The 16,978-nt window shown below is 47.4% G+C and overlaps 1 protein-coding gene across 1 annotated transcript; it reads left to right on the plus strand.

The window, feature by feature from the left end:
- Positions 1-5,387: 5,387 nt before the first annotated feature.
- Positions 5,388-15,685, plus strand: LOC133913236 (BEL1-like homeodomain protein 4). Its single transcript, XM_062356324.1, has 5 exons — positions 5,388-5,742; positions 5,996-7,345; positions 8,552-8,937; positions 10,089-10,149; positions 14,664-15,685. Exons 2-5 carry the CDS (start codon positions 6,065-6,067, stop codon positions 15,177-15,179), a joined length of 2,244 nt encoding a protein of 747 aa, XP_062212308.1. The 5' UTR covers positions 5,388-5,742; positions 5,996-6,064; the 3' UTR covers positions 15,180-15,685.
- Positions 15,686-16,978: the final 1,293 nt, after the last annotated feature.

A 16,978-nucleotide genomic window follows, 5' to 3' on the forward strand; every position in this document is an offset into this window, starting at 1 on the left:
ACCATCCCACATTTGTGACTCTATGACTGATACGGATGGACGGAAACATGCTCATGACCAAGAGCATGTCAATTTGAATTAATTTTACACCCTGCAAGGGGGTACAACTTTACCCACACGACTCAACTCCATCCTCTTGGCCCCTGAGATAACCTTTCTCATACCCGGAACTACCCACTAGCACATACCCCTATTTTTCTTACGTGTTATAGGGCCACAAGGCAAGCCTCAGCACGATATATGATACTCAGCTCATTTGTCCATTATTAGAATATGTGATTGCACGAAAAGTGCTAAAGCCAACAACACCGACGGACAGTGCTTAAATGATGCAAGCTTCTATGGCATCCGAGCTTCTCTCTCGACCTACCCTTAGCACTGCCCACATCTAGCTTCATCCTCACATCTCAACCATTATCGTTGTCATTGTGTTTGTAAACTATAAGTAAGCCCTAAGCTCGCAAACAACGGTTGAACCAGAACCCCACTTCTACCAAAAACCTATGCATTGCTAAGCATTTTGAATAACTCTGAAGTTAGACATCAGCAATGTTAGCAAGGCTACAAAAATATTGATCATCAACAACTCAAGATATAGGTAATGCAAATAAACATAGGTTCTACCCATCTAAATCTGACAATGGATCCACTACTAATGACAACATACATAAAGCGTAATTTATTAAATTATACAATATAAGATCCAAAGTAGTAGGTTGAGTATGCTGAGATGCTTGCCTTGCTGCTCTAGCGGTTGCCTCATACTCCTAGCGCAACACTTATAGAACTCCGGTAGATTTGTGTCGCCTTCACTCGCTTGAACCATCGGCGTAACGCTCTCTAAATGAATTAAGAATGAATTGCATAAATGATCAAATTGTGGAAAAGTGTGCATATAATGCATACTTGAATATTAGTAGAGCACAGTGGTTCAAAAACATTTGTAAAATACCACCAAATCATTAGGGTTCCGAAGTTTGAAACCCCGAACAAGGTAACCTAAGTACACACAGTCTTGCATGGCTAGCGGTTAGACTGACGTGGAGGTAGTGGTCCAACCGTCGGCCTGCAGAAAGTTTTGGTGCCTGGCGTTCAGACCGACGGTATGTCGACGGTCTGACTGCCCCTAGTGGCGATATGACCGCGAGACCCTATCGATGCCACTTTGCGAGGCCGCCTGCGAAGACTCTGGCGAAACCTTCAAACACGAAGGGTACCAAAATGCTCTATGTGACTGGGGGAGTGCTTCTAATGTGATTTGGACAATATTCACCAAGCTAAACTCAAAATACCCCATGGATAAGCCCTAGGTTAGGGTTAACCTTGGGTCTAAATAGAATGGGGATCGATTAGACCTCGGGAACAATGGGGAAATGGTAAGGGATGTCTCACCTTAGCGTAGAGAAACCTTTTGTTAGAGGGGATCACTCCGGAGAAGCTCTAATTTGGAGATCGGGCTCCGGAGTGGTTTGGGGCTTGAGGTAGAAAAAACGCACATAAGAACTCCTCCGATGAAGATGATGAAGGGGATGAGCTCGAGTAAGCCTTCCGGGAGCTCGAGGAAGTCCCCTCCGTCGATCTTTGATTGTCGTGAACATCGAGGTGATCTCTCCCTCTCTCTTGGTGTGGGTGAAAGAGTGAGTGAGAGTGAGAGTGTGTGAGAGAGTGAGTGTGAGGGAGTTTGTCGATTTTCTTAAGTGGGGCTTCTACGCTGTGGTGGTCAAACCACGGGATGGGTCGGTCAATCCGCAGGAAGCTCATATGGCAAGTCTACGTGGCTGCCCCTGGTGGTCAGACCGCGGGGAATCCTGATCAAATCACGAGAGCGGACTTGTGCTGAAAACTTGATTCTATTCCCCTGTTCTATTCTTCTTCATCTCTAAAGCATTTAAGGTTTTCCTAAAAGGCTCTAAATGGTCTCTAAGTACTTTTGAAACATGTTTAAACTCAAGTTATCAAACGAATATACATAAAAATAATGACATGATGATTATGAACGCTTAATCACGTGATTAGTGTTTTTGGACGTGATAGTGTTGCCCCTTCCAGAAAACAAACAAAAAAAAAATGAGTCGGCTCAATTCCGAGCAGGCTTGGCTGTCGCTCCCGTGGCCGTTCGGCGCAGTGCTCCCGCCCCCACTGTCGACGGGCACCGCCGCCACCGGAGAGGAAGCTGGCGCCATGCCAGTGCTCCAGCTCCCGCCACCACCACCCCCGGCCACCTAGCCCTGCGCCCGCTACCGCACCGAGCAGCCGCCCTCATTGCCCCCACTAAGGAGCCCCCATGAAGGACCTCGTCGAGCTCAAGTCACCCTCAACGCCCCCAGCCACCTCGCCTTGCGGTCGCCACCGCACCAAGGAGCCGCCCCCACCAAGGAGTCTCCCTCACCATCGCCACACGCAAGCACCACGCCCTACATAGAAAAATGCGACCACACGAAGGCCGCCGTGATAGCACACAACAAACATATCCATAGCACACAACACGAAGGCCGCCACCACATCACATAGATTCTCGTCGCTGACTATCGCGCTCCGTCAAGCTCGCCACGGCCTGAGCTCCTTCCCTTTCCCGAGCTCTCTCCTTCTCCATCGCGCACGACCAAGCGCTACCGCTAAAGCTCGCTGTTGCAGCAGCTGCTTTGACAAGCGTCACCACGTCGCCACGCTCCTCTGGCCACATCGTCAACCCCGTCTCCGCCTCATATCCCCCCTCTTCGCTTAGGGATGAGGGAGAGAGGAGGAGGAGGAGGATGGCGACGGCCAGTCACCGCAGTGCCCCCATGCCATGGATCTCAATTGAGATCGAGTTCCAGAGAGAAAGAGGAGGGGATCAGAAGAGATAAGGTGGATAGATTGAGTGGAGGGGATGGAGCCAAATGGGTAAAATATTAGCTGACCTGAGCGTGAGCGGATGCGAGGCCAAGTGAGCCAAAACCGGATTCAGTGAAAATTTCAGGTCCGAAGCCGATTCGAATTAAAAACTGGAATTGAAACTATTATTGTTGATTTTTAATACGATCTAACAGTGATAAATTATTTTCATTATCGTTGTTTCTAGAATCGATAGTAATACCTTTTTTTTACAACCGGAAGGGATAGTATTATCACTATCGGTTTTTAGCGATTCGGCAGTGATACGTCAACATATAAGATTTATTTTATAATAGTGATACATGAGTTCTAGTGCAAGATATGCGAACCAAGCCTGCGCATGGCTTGGTTTCTTGATCTGCCGATGAAAATAATCACAAAAGGAAGAAAGAAAAGAATGTAACAGGAGGTCCCGTGTGAAGGCTGAAGAGAAAGAGGAATAAGCAAAACGCGCATGCATTTGAATGGATTACCATTTTCATGTGACAATCAGGGAGGAAGATGAGGCGGCTGTTCAGTCAGGGTCGAGATCACTAAACAAAAGTGTCACACAGATATATTTTTTTTACTGGTAAATAAAATTTATCAAAGATCATCAGTAAACATAATATATCGGACATACTAGAAAAATTCAAAAAAATTAAACGAGATTCAAATAAACTTAAATAAGATACAATAAATATGATAATTTTTTCTGTTAAGGTATATAGGATATACCGAGCCGATTTTTTTTTACCTGCACACAGAAATACCAAATTATTACAAAATCCCGTGGGCCCACCGTGGCTGGCAAGTGGACCCCACAAAAATGTCCCAGGGAACGCTGCTCGAGTGCCTCTCGTAGAAGTAGAACTGGGTGATGAAGCAAAGCCATTAGCCAACACCTTTTCCCCGCGCGGGCCCCGCAGAAGATAACACATGATCACGTACTGTGTGAGACTAGGATTGAGTTGGTGCGGAGTCCTAATCACAACGGTCCAATAATTGATCGGGACGCCACTGGGAGGGAGGGCACGGATGGCACCCTCCTCTCTCCCTCCGTTCCCAGCGGCCGACAAGGCCCGCCCGTGGCCGCTATCGCACGTCTGGACCACCCCTCCGCCCACCGCCCGATCCGCGTCCGACGGCCCCGGCGCACCGATGAAGATGGAGACCATCAAATTAAAAGCTAGTACCCCTGAGCTGAGTTCAGCCAAGCCCTCCGGCCACCTCACATGGTGCTGTGCCGTGCCGTGCCGAGCTGCGCCTGGGCTGGGGCTCACCGGCGGCCTCGGGTCTCCTCCTTATCCTCTCTTTTCAGCTGGGCCTCACCTCGCCGGTGAAACGACCGGACCACCCCTCTTGTCCACGGAGAAAAAGTCAGAGATGGCCGGAGAAACGCGCGCGCTCTCTCTCTCTTTCAACCGCCTCTTAATAACTATCACTGGAAACACAACAAGAAAGGTGCTCAACGGGCTAATTAAGCAGGTCAACACAGTCAGGAGCAATAAAAAGGAGCCGGTTGGATTAGCAGTTGGGGCCGGATTAATTAGGCCAGCAGCGTCAGGTTAAGGCTGAGGCTTATACACGCACGCGTGGTCTCGTGGCTCATCAGGTTTCCTTTCCTTTCTCCATTCATTAAGGAGCAGTGTCACACTTATGTTTTAAAAAAAACTTACGTGAATCCTACGCACAATTGACATGGCAGCGACAGGTTGGTTCAGCAGCAGGTTGGGATGGCTTGATTCATAGAGCACGGGGTATCTATTCACTTATACGTAAGATTTGTTTGTAAATTCTTTAAGTAGTAGACATAGTATTACCTTTTATTAAAAGGGAGAAAAAAAGGACAGGAGGGTAGCACACTCGCACCCACCACCGGGCTTAGATTTTTTTCTTCTGGTTTCGCAATAAAATCGGGGATGTAACATATGGCGTTCGTTCGAGCACATGAAAAGAATTTTTATTTTTTTATTTGCTGGGGGCCAATTAATTTCCTCCTTGCTCCTTTCGAGTGCTGGTCAATTTCGAAATAAAAAAGAAAAGATGGAAAGATGCAGAGAGGGACTCCTCCTCATCGCTTTCTTTTTCCATCAGTCCCTGCCTCCTCCTGCCCCTTTCTTTGCTTTTCATCAGCTTTCTGCCTGCTGGATAATACTAGACATGATTAGCTTCTTTCCATCCAAGTATCTACCTAGCTGCTCGATCATGTTCGGAGCAGTTAGAGCTGTGCGAAACAGAGAGCAAATTGCAGAGAATTTTAATTTCTAGCATATAGTATCTTGAATTGATTTGTGGATAGAAAAAGGGAGGGGGGGGGGGGGGGACAGACAAAAACAAGGGTACGACATCACCAGCACCAACAATAATAACTTAACCATAACACAACAACGACACCGATTATTAAACGCGGTACAAGCAAGAGAATAAAAGAAAAAGAGGAAGGGGAAGAGAGAGAGAGAGCGACCTTTTCCTCCCTTTGGGATTGGGTTGCTGCTGTGCCGGGCTCTGTCCAATTCCAATATCAGCAGCCGCAGCGGCAGGAGGGATCAGCAGCAGCAGAGCGCCGAAAAAACTCCTTTTTTTTATATACCAGCCTCCGTCCCTGCGGTGCTGCCCTCCCCTTTGCGTCGCTCTTCCATTTCAGAATCAGAAGGCGATTGCACTTGCACAAGGCTGCTGTGCCTGACCGGACAAAGGAGGGAGGAAAAAATATAGAGTTAGTCACAGCACAGGGGGGTTGGGGAGAGGGATTGAGATAAAGAGATTTAGGGAGGGAGGGAGAGAGACAAGGAGAGAGAGACAGAGGTGGTGGAGAGGAGCAGCTGGTCTCGGAGGCAAGCCTTTCACCGCCTCACCCAGATAAAGATGTGCTCCTCTTAGGTTAAGGTAAGCAAACGCGGCGGCAGGAGAAAAGCTTTTCTAGACCCACTTGAGTTGTCCGTCGATCGATTCAGCTCGATTCGGGCTGTTCATAAATGCTACTTAGCACTAGGAGTTTGGAAATAGATAGTTTTTTTTCGATTTAATTTTAAGAGTGCAATTTTGTCCGTTCTCCGGCTCGGATTCTTTTTTCTTGCTGGTGTTTTTTTTTTATTCCTGATGATCGTGCTGCGCTTGTTGCTGCTGATGAGTTGTGCAGGTTGCTGCGGAAGAAGGGGGAGTTCTTGGCCGGGATCCCGCCGACGATGGTGACAGTGGCGCCGCCGGCATGGGCATAGCGGCGCCACCGTCTCAGCCAGGGCAGACCACCACGTACGTAAGCCAACCAAAGAGCAGCGCAGCGATTTCCGCCGGCCGCCCGGCCACCGCGAGTTCTATGTCCCACTCCCAGGGATTCCACCAGGGCAGCGGCGGCGTCTTCGCCTTCTCCGATGGCTTCGACCGCCCGGACTCCAGCCATGACCAGCAGCAGCACGTGGCGCAGCAGAGCCGCCGCGAAAAGCTGAGGGTGCAGGGCTTCGACGCGGCAGCCACCGCCGGGCACGGCCTGCTCCCCATCGAGGGCGACGAGCATGCCGAGCCCGGGGCCATGTACGAGCATGCGGCGGCCGCCGGGGCCTCCAACATGCTCTCCGAGATGTTCAACTTCCCTGCGCCGCCGTCGGGACCATCAACAACCGAGCTGCTGGCCAGCCAGATGACCGCCAACTACCGCTTCGGGCTACGGCAGGGGCCAGGGGGGGTCGCCGGTTTGTCCGGCGACGGTAGTTGGTTCGGCGCCGGCGCGGCTGGCCGTGCTGGCTTGGTCCTTGGTGGGGCCAACCTTGGCTCGTTAGGTGAGACGTCATCGCCAAAGCAGCAAGGCAGCATGGCTGGCCTTGCCACCGACCCGGCCGCCGCGATGCAGCTGTTCTTGATGAACCCACAGCAGCAGCAGTCCAGATCGTCGCCAACGTCGCCACCTCCGTCGGACGCACAGTCCGCTATCCAACACCACGAGGCGTTCCAGGCGTTCGGCAGCACCGCGGCTCCGTTCGGCGGCGGTGGTGCCGGAGTGGTGGAAGGCCAGGGGCTGTCCCTCTCGCTATCGCCGTCGCTGCAGCAGCTGGAGATGGCGAAGCAGGCCGAGGAGCTGAGGGTCAGGGATGGCGTGCTCTACTTCAATCGGCAGCAGCAGCAGCAGCAGGGCCCGTCGGTGCAGCAGCTCCCCATGGCATTGCACGGCCAGGTCGGCGCGCTGGGTCAGCAGCTGCACGTCGGCTACGGCCCGGCCGGCGTCGCGGGTGTCCTGCGCAACTCCAAGTACACCCGCGCGGCGCAGGAGCTCCTCGAGGAGTTCTGCAGCGTCGGCCGCGGGCAGATCAAGGGCGGTGCGCGAGGCGGGCGGGGGGCCTCGGCGTCCAACCCTAACGCTAGCAAGGGCGGCGCCTCCAGCTCCGGCGCCGCGCAGTCGCCGTCATCCGCGTCAAAGGAGCCCCCGCAGCTGTCCCCCGCCGACCGGTTCGAGCACCAGCGCAAGAAGGCTAAGCTCATCTCCATGCTCGACGAGGCACGTCCACTGTCCACACACACACAAATTCCTCTCTCTTCCTCTCTCTTCCTCTCTGTTGCATGCATGGGTGCATGTTTGCTGACGCCATAGCGCCGGCCGACGACGCGCGCGGCCACCACGGCGGCGCCTAGGTAGTTGCAGCCGCGGCGGTTGGTGGCAGAGCCGGTACCTGGTAGTACAACTCCAGAACCAGTCGTGCTTGTTTTTTACCGCCATGTCATTCTTCCCGGATGTGGCAGGTGGCCGCCAATGGCATGCAGCCTTCCTGCCCTGCAGCAGGAGTGGCAACACAAACTCCAAGAGATCTGAATCTCCAATCATAGTAACATCGATCCTCCATTTCTTTTTGTGCGGTTGTTGGCGCGGCTGCTGCTGTGCATGCGAGCGAGCTGTTGCCGCTGCATTCATCGCCCCCATTTCTTTATGCTCCATCTTCTCTCTCCATATCTACATGCCCCTCTCTCTCCCCCATTGCTATCGTCATCGCATCGCAACATAGGAGTTATGTTAATACTTAAATATGCGTTGGGTCACTACCTAATCTTTTTACACACACATATAATACTTGAGGAAAAGCTTAATTTGGTTCAACTAGTTGTTTATATCTATGCATATATATCGGTGGTTGGTGCAAGCTGCAATCATGCATCGATCATGCTAGACACTCTAGATGCTAGCATCAACCTTGAACTTCAACTAAGAACTGAAGCTAGCTGGTAGCTAGATAGCTTATGGTCTTCTCGGCACTGTTACAATTGGCACTGCAGGGAGAAAGTACGAGAGTTAGCAGTTACGTCCCTTGCTACTACATGTTACAACTCCTAGGTACTACATGATTGACGAGCGAGTGATCACCGCAGCTTGAGCAGCACAGGAACAAACAATCGGCACATGCAGGTCACTATATATATAGATGCGTATGGCTAGCAGCTCGGCTGTTGCCAAATGCCTGTGGGCCTCGGCTTCTTTTGTTGCTTCTCCCCATTTCTCATAATTGTGCCAGCTACAAATGCTACGCCATGCCCATGCCTTAACTGCTGCAACCCAAGTTTTATTTCTTGTGTTCCTTTCGATCATAAGACTTATTTAGCGATTTAATTCGTCTGTTTGTTCTCTTCTTCTTTTTTTACTTTGGGATGATTCATGTGATCGAGTAACTAAGAGTGTTTTTAACTTCGGGCTGTTAATTTTTGTTTGTTTCAGGTGGATCGGAGGTACAACCACTACTGCGATCAGATGCAGATGGTGGTGAACTTCTTCGACTCGGTGATGGGGTTCGGCGCCGCGACGCCGTACACGGCGCTGGCGCAGAAGGCCATGTCGCGGCACTTCCGGTGCCTCAAGGACGCCATCGCGGCGCAGCTGCGGCACACGTGCGAGCTGCTGGGGGAGAAGGACGCCGGCACTAGCTCGGGCCTCACCAAGGGCGAGACGCCGCGGCTGCGCGCCATCGACCAGAGCCTCCGGCAGCAGCGCGCCTTCCACCACATGGGCATGATGGAGCAGGAGGCCTGGCGCCCCCAGCGCGGCCTCCCCGAGCGCTCCGTCAACATCCTCCGCTCCTGGCTCTTCGAGCACTTCCTCCACCCGTACGTCAACCCTCTCATTCTGCTCCTAGGTTCTCATGCACAATCCGTCTCTTTCTTGACTTGCGTTAATCTCCATGCATGGAGATGTACACGCATGTTCCTTTCGTTGCCATGGCATCTGATGCTTGTTTTTGGAGCCACGCAAATGCGCCATGCATGCATGGGATCCGTCAGTACTGCCATACCTGGCGCGAGAGTAGGAGCACGTAGATCGAAGTTTGGTACTCTACTCACTCATCACGGGCAGCTTCTGCTTTGCTTTTCTCTGTCCCTCTGGTTCGCTGCTGTGCTTTAGCAAAAGCAGTAAATTTTTCGAGATCTACGCTAAAAACCGGCCGCAGCAACCATGCATGCCGGGGACTGTGCGCCTGTGTATATATTCCTCCCCTTTTGCCCCCCCCCTCCCAGGTTTACTTTCCCATCATTGCAGAAATTTACCTTTTCTGGTTTTACTGCGGCTAGTGGCGGGCCGACTAGATCCCGGCTGCCGCTCAGCGTACGCACGCACGCACGCACGCAGCAGCTCCTCCGTTCGAAGGTTGCTCGCTTTCCCGCTCGCGCACGCAAAAGCTACACGCACGCTGTACGCAGGTGCGCTCTGCATGCCGGTATGAACTAGCCTTTCTGCAATGCGCACTGCTATCGGCATGGGCTAGCTAAGCCGGCCTCCTTTACAAGCACCATCTGATTGAAATCCCCTTATCATGCTGCCATTGCCATCTGCGAGAGATCAAAATACCAGAGGAGAATATATCGGCCTCGAAATCCGTTTCCCTTGGCTCCTGGCGCCGTTGCATCTACATGCATGCATGCAGGTCGCAGAGAGTGGTTATAGCTAGATCTGCTGCTACTACCACTAGGCATTGGCGAACTGTGCGTGCGTGGATATCAGTGCTCGCTCGTCCATATGATCAGTGCTGCACATATAATGCGTATATGATTGGTGAATAGTACTAGCACGTCGCACGAGCAGTGGTGCTGCTCCTGCTGTTGCAGCTGCATGCAGTCAGCGACTGCAGGAAGGCAGGAGATAGTGTTGTGCCAGAACGTCCTGCAGTCTTATTAGCTGGTCCTTTGCTCTTCACCGATGGTACAGTATGTAGCATGGGATTATGCTCATGTGTGTGCATGGTTTCTCGTGCCGTCCGCAGGTACCCCAGCGACGCCGATAAGCACCTGCTGGCGAGGCAGACCGGGCTCTCCAGGAACCAGGTTTGTACACTTGCACCCATGTACAGTTTGGAATCAGAGTATTTATCGGCTAGCTTCTTGCGGATACGGACGTACGCATGCATGAATATCGCCGACTGTTGAGCGTAGCATTGTATCTGTTTATGCTGTTTGTTTTTGATAATTTGGATGCATGCACTTCTTTTTGGCATCAACTCAAGGTGGCCTTCTGCATTGTCTTATATGCAGCGCTCATTTTATTTCCGGAGGTGAATAGAACCTGCTGCCACCGTACTGAATGTGCACCACGGAAATACTTAGAATATAGCATCTCCTCTCATGTTAAAATTGAAATGGGCATTAGGAGTAGAACAAGTGGTTTGGATCAATAAAAATGAAAACGCTTGTTCCTCATGTAGTTTATAGCAACTGAAGAATACTATATTGGAAATTTTTCTGTTACTCAAGCCGATAATCCCTACAAACTCTTGGTAGACCGTCTAAGTTTACAAAGCCGGCAGGAGGATAAATCATTTTCAGATACCTCCGTGCGCACATTAATATGCATACATACCAATCCTAGCATACATTGTTACTAATAATGACTATACCAAACCTCAACTTTAGTTATTATATGGAGAACTCAAGTTAAATTGGGATACGAAAAGCTTAAAATGCTGCATGCATGGTCCACATCTTTATCTTTATATTTACTAATTGAAAGTTCCTTTGGAAGCTCCACGGTGATCCTAGATGAGACGTACTAAGAAAAAAAGATAAATCCTAGAAATTCTAACAAAAAAAACATCTGGCCATCGATTTGGTAGACTAAGAACAATGACCATTGGATCTAACTTGCCTCTAAATTACCCACGTATGCCATTATAAAATAATGACCTAAAATATCCCCTAAATCAGCTTCTAAATTACCCACCTATGCTATTATGAAAATAACCCAAAATACCCCTATATATGTTTGTAAATTACACATCTTTGCCATTAGGAAAAATCAAACTCAAAGTATAATATATCATGTGGGCCACCATCATACATGCATGCTATCATGAATACCACTGTAGTTGAACCAGGCTACCAATGAGATTAGGAGGGAGTGATGAGCAGATCGATTTCTAGGTTTAGTAATCAAGAAAGAGGTTTCTTTAATATTAAATAAGAATTATGTAAGTTTCTACTCTAAATTAATTTATTATATTTTGACCAATATATATATATATGTATATATATATATATATATGTATATATATATATATAGTTTTATTATAGACGACATCTGGTATCACGAGCATTGTGGTGCTGGCTGAAGTGCATGTTTATGCCATTGCAACAACTAAGGATGCAATCTATGAGTTGGAATCCTAATTTCTTAATAAAATCCAAAGAGAGTGGTGCAACAAGAACTAGGGTTTCAACTTAACTTGCAGAGGCAAAAAATTGTTTTTACAACTGCAACAGTTAATAATAAAATTAGGAAGCTAAAATATGGATTCATGAAATCACGATAGATAGACTACAGCTGAGAGTTGACATAGCCCAAGCTAATGTGTTTCAATGAGACACGTGTCGAACTCACGCGGAGGTGCAATGCGAAAGCGCAAAAACTATAAATGAGAATGACTAGCCCATGTAAAAGCACGGGTTGATGGACTATATATATGACATGCATGATGCATTCGGCTGAGCCCTACTTACTTCAGTTCCTTATGTTTGTTTTTTATTTTTACTTCATCTCCCTCTTACAGTCTCTTTTGTTTCTTTCCTGCACTTACGTGGTCCCTGCACAAGTGTGCCCTTCATGTCCCATCCATTTGCGCAGCACGTCTACCAACTTAAGGGCACTAGGTCATTATCAACCGATGGCCACATCGTTAAAAATTTCCTCCTCTGCTCTTGCCCAATGTGACAACGCAAACTCGGTCCCTCTTCAGCTCCTCTTGTCCAGTTATCCCTTCCATGCCTTTTGAGTGAGATCTATGCATAGGGTGATTGAGAAACATCTGGATTGATTTTAGAAACCCGGTTCATATATCTAGGGAGACAATATATATACTCTACATTGTAGCCCATTTTTTTCTACCTTAGATGGTCAGCTTCCTCGTGAAAAATTTTCTGGCTCCATCAATCCAAACGATTTATTTATCGATCCAAAGAATAGCGTGATTCCTTATGTGGCAACACTTCTATCATTCCAAAGCATCCAAAACGACCCTACCTAGATAACAACAATAGTTGGTTTTGACATACATACATTTTTGTGCTTTATATATGTGAGGAAAGCAACACCACATGGTGTAAACAATAGCTAGCGATTTCTTCGTAGAAGTTAACTAAAAATCCGCAATTGTGTCCAACGAGTAGGTACGCCGTTTATTTCAACTTCTCTCTAGCTAACTTGTTTAAGTAGCTAGTAATTGACCACTTAACCTACTTTGATCCATACTGGGAATTTTCCTTTTTAAATTCATCATTTGGTCTAACTTTCTGAGTGAATTATTGCTGTTTTAAGATGCTGGTTTTGATTACATCAACATTGTTGACATCGTTTACATATACCATCAAAGCACTAAACTAATGTGCAACTAATGGTACCTTTTCATGTAACCAGCTATATACATGCCTTCATCTTAAAGCAAAACGTTCAATTTTTCCATATCTCCTTTTGTGTGTATTTCTGACTTTGGTGCCATCTACCCCCACTTTAAATTTCTAGTTCGCAAATAATTGAAGTACATACGAAACATTGCTTGGCAAAACAAAAAAAAGTGATTCACTTGGATGATATTCTACAAACATTGTATGTTTCCACTACATGAAGTTTATTTTAAAAAATAAAGTACAGAACCAGTAGGCATTTTTAAATATCATTAATTAAGTGCAAATACAATTTTTTCATGCATGCGAGGGTATACTCTAACACAGTGACTAAAAATTGTAGCTGTATTTTTTATATGATTTTAAATATTGTAGTGACTATATGAGTAATCAGTCCAAGAAAATCAAAATGTATAGGACGTCCTTTAATTTGCTCTTTTTTTTCTCAGTTAGTGGAAGAATTCCTAGGATTTTGTTACAAAGAATTACAAACAAATTGAGACATCAAAGCTAATTAATGGTGTGGCATGAACCCCAACTGTTGTTTGCATTTATACACATTATGATTGATTGTTACGTGTTTTAATTGTTTAGGATTTTGTTTCTTTTTGTGAAATTGTTTGTGAAGCTATGGTCTGAGTTGATCGAGCTAACACATTTCACACCTGAACGTTTCTTTTTAAGTTTATTCGTAATACTTACTTAGTCAATTCCTAATGCCAACTTTTAGAAAAAAAAAATGGAATAAGCTAATGGTCACTTTTCAGTGTAAATTATAGTCCTTTTGGAGCTTTCACAAGCAATTTGCACCTACATACCTGCTGAATACAGGATTTCATGTTCCCCACCAACTCTCTCTCTCTCTCTCTCTCTCTCTCTCTCTCTCTCTCTCTCTCTCTCTCTCTCTCTCTCTCTCTCTCTCTCTCTCTCTATATATATATATATATATATATATATATATATATATATATCAAATTCATGCCGAACTAAATTCTCTATGATATTATTTTTTAGTATTACCTAACCCCAAGAAAACAAGTAAGTAATATAACAAACAACACTTAATATAAGGAATATGCCGCTACTGGAAGAATATATATAACTTCTTGAATATATATTTGCTAATAACTATATATATGATAATGACTAAGAAAATTGCCAACTAAACAACGAAATTCTCTGAGCATTTTCTGCGCTGAAATAACTTCATGTATAATTAAATGTCTCCTTTTTTTGGCAAGTTGACTAAAACTGAATGCAAAATTTTGAATAGCTCACTTAGTTATCTACTTTCTTTGCCAATGACATTTTAGTCAAATGGTCAATGTAGGACAATCCGTATAATTGTACAATCGATGATATACCTCCGAATTGTCTATTTAGATATCTTGATCAACATATATAGTTTTCTAACTTAGATGAGTCAAAATCGTTTTTATGCCGAACAGTGCTATATGTGTTTCAGTTCGTTGAATTATCGCATCGTTGCATGCTGAGTCAGCAATGTCTTGGCTAAAAGTAATCTATAAGTGTTGATATTCACACAATAAAAAAATAGAATATAGTGATTGCCTACCAACAATTTAGGGACTGCAAGATGAAGAAATCAAGAGTGCAAGAACATTTGAGTGCATGTATACTTGCCAAAGTACTCTATAGTTTGTACTAGCTCTTTACTATTCAACCATGTGCAGACATGTACATACTCAGAAAGCAAAACAAGGCATGTCCATGCTATATTACAAAAGAACTAGATCCAAAGCATTGGACACCATAACGAAACAAGACAAAACAAGATAAAACTGAAACATGACAGTGAGGACCGGGTAGCTGGCTAAGCTACGTCCCTGAAGCATACATGCATGCACGCACGCATGGCGCCACTGGCCATGCACGGACCCCTGTCCCTGCAATAATTCGTTTGCTTGCCTTTGGATCAACTCCAGGTCTCCAATTGGTTCATCAACGCCCGTGTCCGGCTATGGAAGCCCATGATTGAGGAGATGTACCAGCAGGAGTGCAAGGAGCTCGAGGGCTCCTCGGCCGGCGGCGGCGGCCCCGAGTCCGGTAACGACCACTCCGGCGCCGACGACACGACGACCGCTGGCACGCAGATCCCGCATCAGCAATCTGGCATGCACCAAGGCGGCAGGCACCTGCAGCAAGAACACGGCACGGCGCCCGGCGGCGTCATGCCCCACAAGCCCGACCCTGGAGCCGCGGGGCCCTCGGCAGCGGACGACCCGGTGGAGCTCCTCGGCGGCGACGCGCACGTCGGCGGCGGCGCGGACGACCTGTACGGGCGGTTCGAGCCCGGGGTGAGGATGCGGTACGGTCCCGCCGCGACCGGCGCGGCGGCCGGCGACGTGTCGCTGACGCTAGGCCTGCAGCACGCCGGGGCGGGCAACGCGGGGCCCGACGGCACCGGTCGGTTCTCCATGAGAGACTACAGCGGTTGTTGATATGCTTAACTGCTTATACATCACCATTCATGGCTCGTGCCTGCATGCATCATGCATTTGGAGTAGAACCGAGGAAAGAGAGACAAAGAACAGAAACCAGCTGAAGCGAGAGGCAGAGGGAGCTGAGCATCTAGAGAGAGAAATTTGCATGGTGCCTGGAGGTGATGCATGGGATGGGATATATGAATATGAGATCGATCACAAACCCTCTTCTTCTTCAGTTCTTCTTCCCAGATGATTCTTAATTTACTTAGCTAGCAGATTAATTCCTTTTGTTAGGCATTATTGTTGGGGGGTTAAGGATAATTAATCTGTATACTCGAAGGAAGGTAGGAAGTGTATGTTATAGATTGTTTAGTCACACACTTTTTTTTGGTTCTCTGTTTTGCATTTTTTTTCTTTACCCGTTTTTGTTCTGGTGTACCCATTTTTCTTTCCCTCTCTCTGTAACTAAACATAAGAGAAACATACATACATACGTAAATATATACATATATTGGGATATATATAGCATATGCTCGTATATATGCAAGGTTACAGGCTAAAAGAGGAACATGCACTCCAGTACAAGTGTGGCCATATAGCTGGCTGGCATGTACGTGCAAATTGTGCGTGCCTCTTTTCTCCTGCCCCATCTTTTGGGGAAACCCATTGATGCCATGTCGGGTTTGGAATTTCCTTTCCAATCCATATGTAAAACGCCGCATATGCTAGCTGTTCGAGATACCTCCAATTTTCTTTCGAATTGAATTATGTGGAAATAGAGTTGTTTATGTGAAAAAATCCTGCAAAATTCCCTATGAAGTTCGTACATTGTGGCGCCATAAAAGAGAGACCACGTCATGTATAGATACACTAGTTTGATGCGCTCGAGTGTGAAGCCCCATGCGACCCCGCGCGATTTTTTTTTTCAGGAGAATAGCAGGAAATAAAATATTCCTATTAGATATATGTTAATTTTATAAAAAGCAAGAAGCTGTAAAAAAAAAAGAGGGACTTGACTAAATATCCACTATTATCAGAACCCCTCCTAAAGGGTGTAGCCGTCGTACTATTTTTGCAGGATTTCTTACTATTACAGATTTAGTTTAATTTATATGTTGGTTCATTACTATCGTTCCTTACAGACCAGCAGTGACAAGTTATCATTGTCAGTTCGTAGGTCGTACGGGAAGAACCAGCCATCGTGGCTTATCAACCGGCAGTGATGAGGTGGCTGAGCATCACCGCCGGCTTAAGCCACCAACCGGCAGTGATAGATAGACATCACTACCGGTTGGTGGGATAAGCTGGCAGTGATGTGTACAGTATAAAACAGTGGTCCTTCTTAAGCTCGAGTACAACATTGTCCCTAACGACCTTTGTCGTCCTCATGGACGCATCACCGCTTATGAGTCCTCTTTGTCCAATTCCATTGCTCGGTGAGCTTCATAGTGCCATATCCAATCTTTTGTGTGCGCTAGTTTGAGCATAGCTCGTCGATGACCCAATGCAAAGCCGGCCGGCACCGCAAGCTCGCCCACCTCGCCGATGAACTTTGGACCGTGAGTTGCCTCTGCCCGAGCCAAATACACGGTGAGCTTCACCACGGTCTAGGGAACCTCATTACTACCTTCCCTTCCACTCTCTCCCTCTGCAGTGCGCCACCACCGTCAGCCTAGCTCCGTTGCCTACCATGGTGGCCGCCGGCCGTACTTGCCACCGTACATGCCGCCACCGACCCCTCAAACAAGTTCACCACAATGCGTTGAGCTTTTTGGTACCCCTCCCCAGCCAAGCTTCGTCGCTGTTTGTTGCCG

This window comes from Phragmites australis, chromosome 3 (genome assembly GCF_958298935.1).
Source record: "Phragmites australis chromosome 3, lpPhrAust1.1, whole genome shotgun sequence".
NCBI classification, from domain to species: domain Eukaryota; kingdom Viridiplantae; phylum Streptophyta; class Magnoliopsida; order Poales; family Poaceae; genus Phragmites; species Phragmites australis.

What these genes read in the sequence shown, in the direction of transcription:
- LOC133913236 (XM_062356324.1), top strand. Translation starts at nt 6,065, where the DNA reads ATGGGCATAGCGGCGCCACCGTCTCAGCCAGGGCAGACCACCACGTAC. An exon ending in TCATCTCCATGCTCGACGAG is followed by an intron (nt 7,346 to 8,551) that starts GCACGTCCACTG and finishes TGTTTGTTTCAG; the next exon opens with GTGGATCGGAGGTACAACCA. An exon ending in TTCGAGCACTTCCTCCACCC is followed by an intron (nt 8,938 to 10,088) that starts GTACGTCAACCC and finishes TGCCGTCCGCAG; the next exon opens with GTACCCCAGCGACGCCGATA.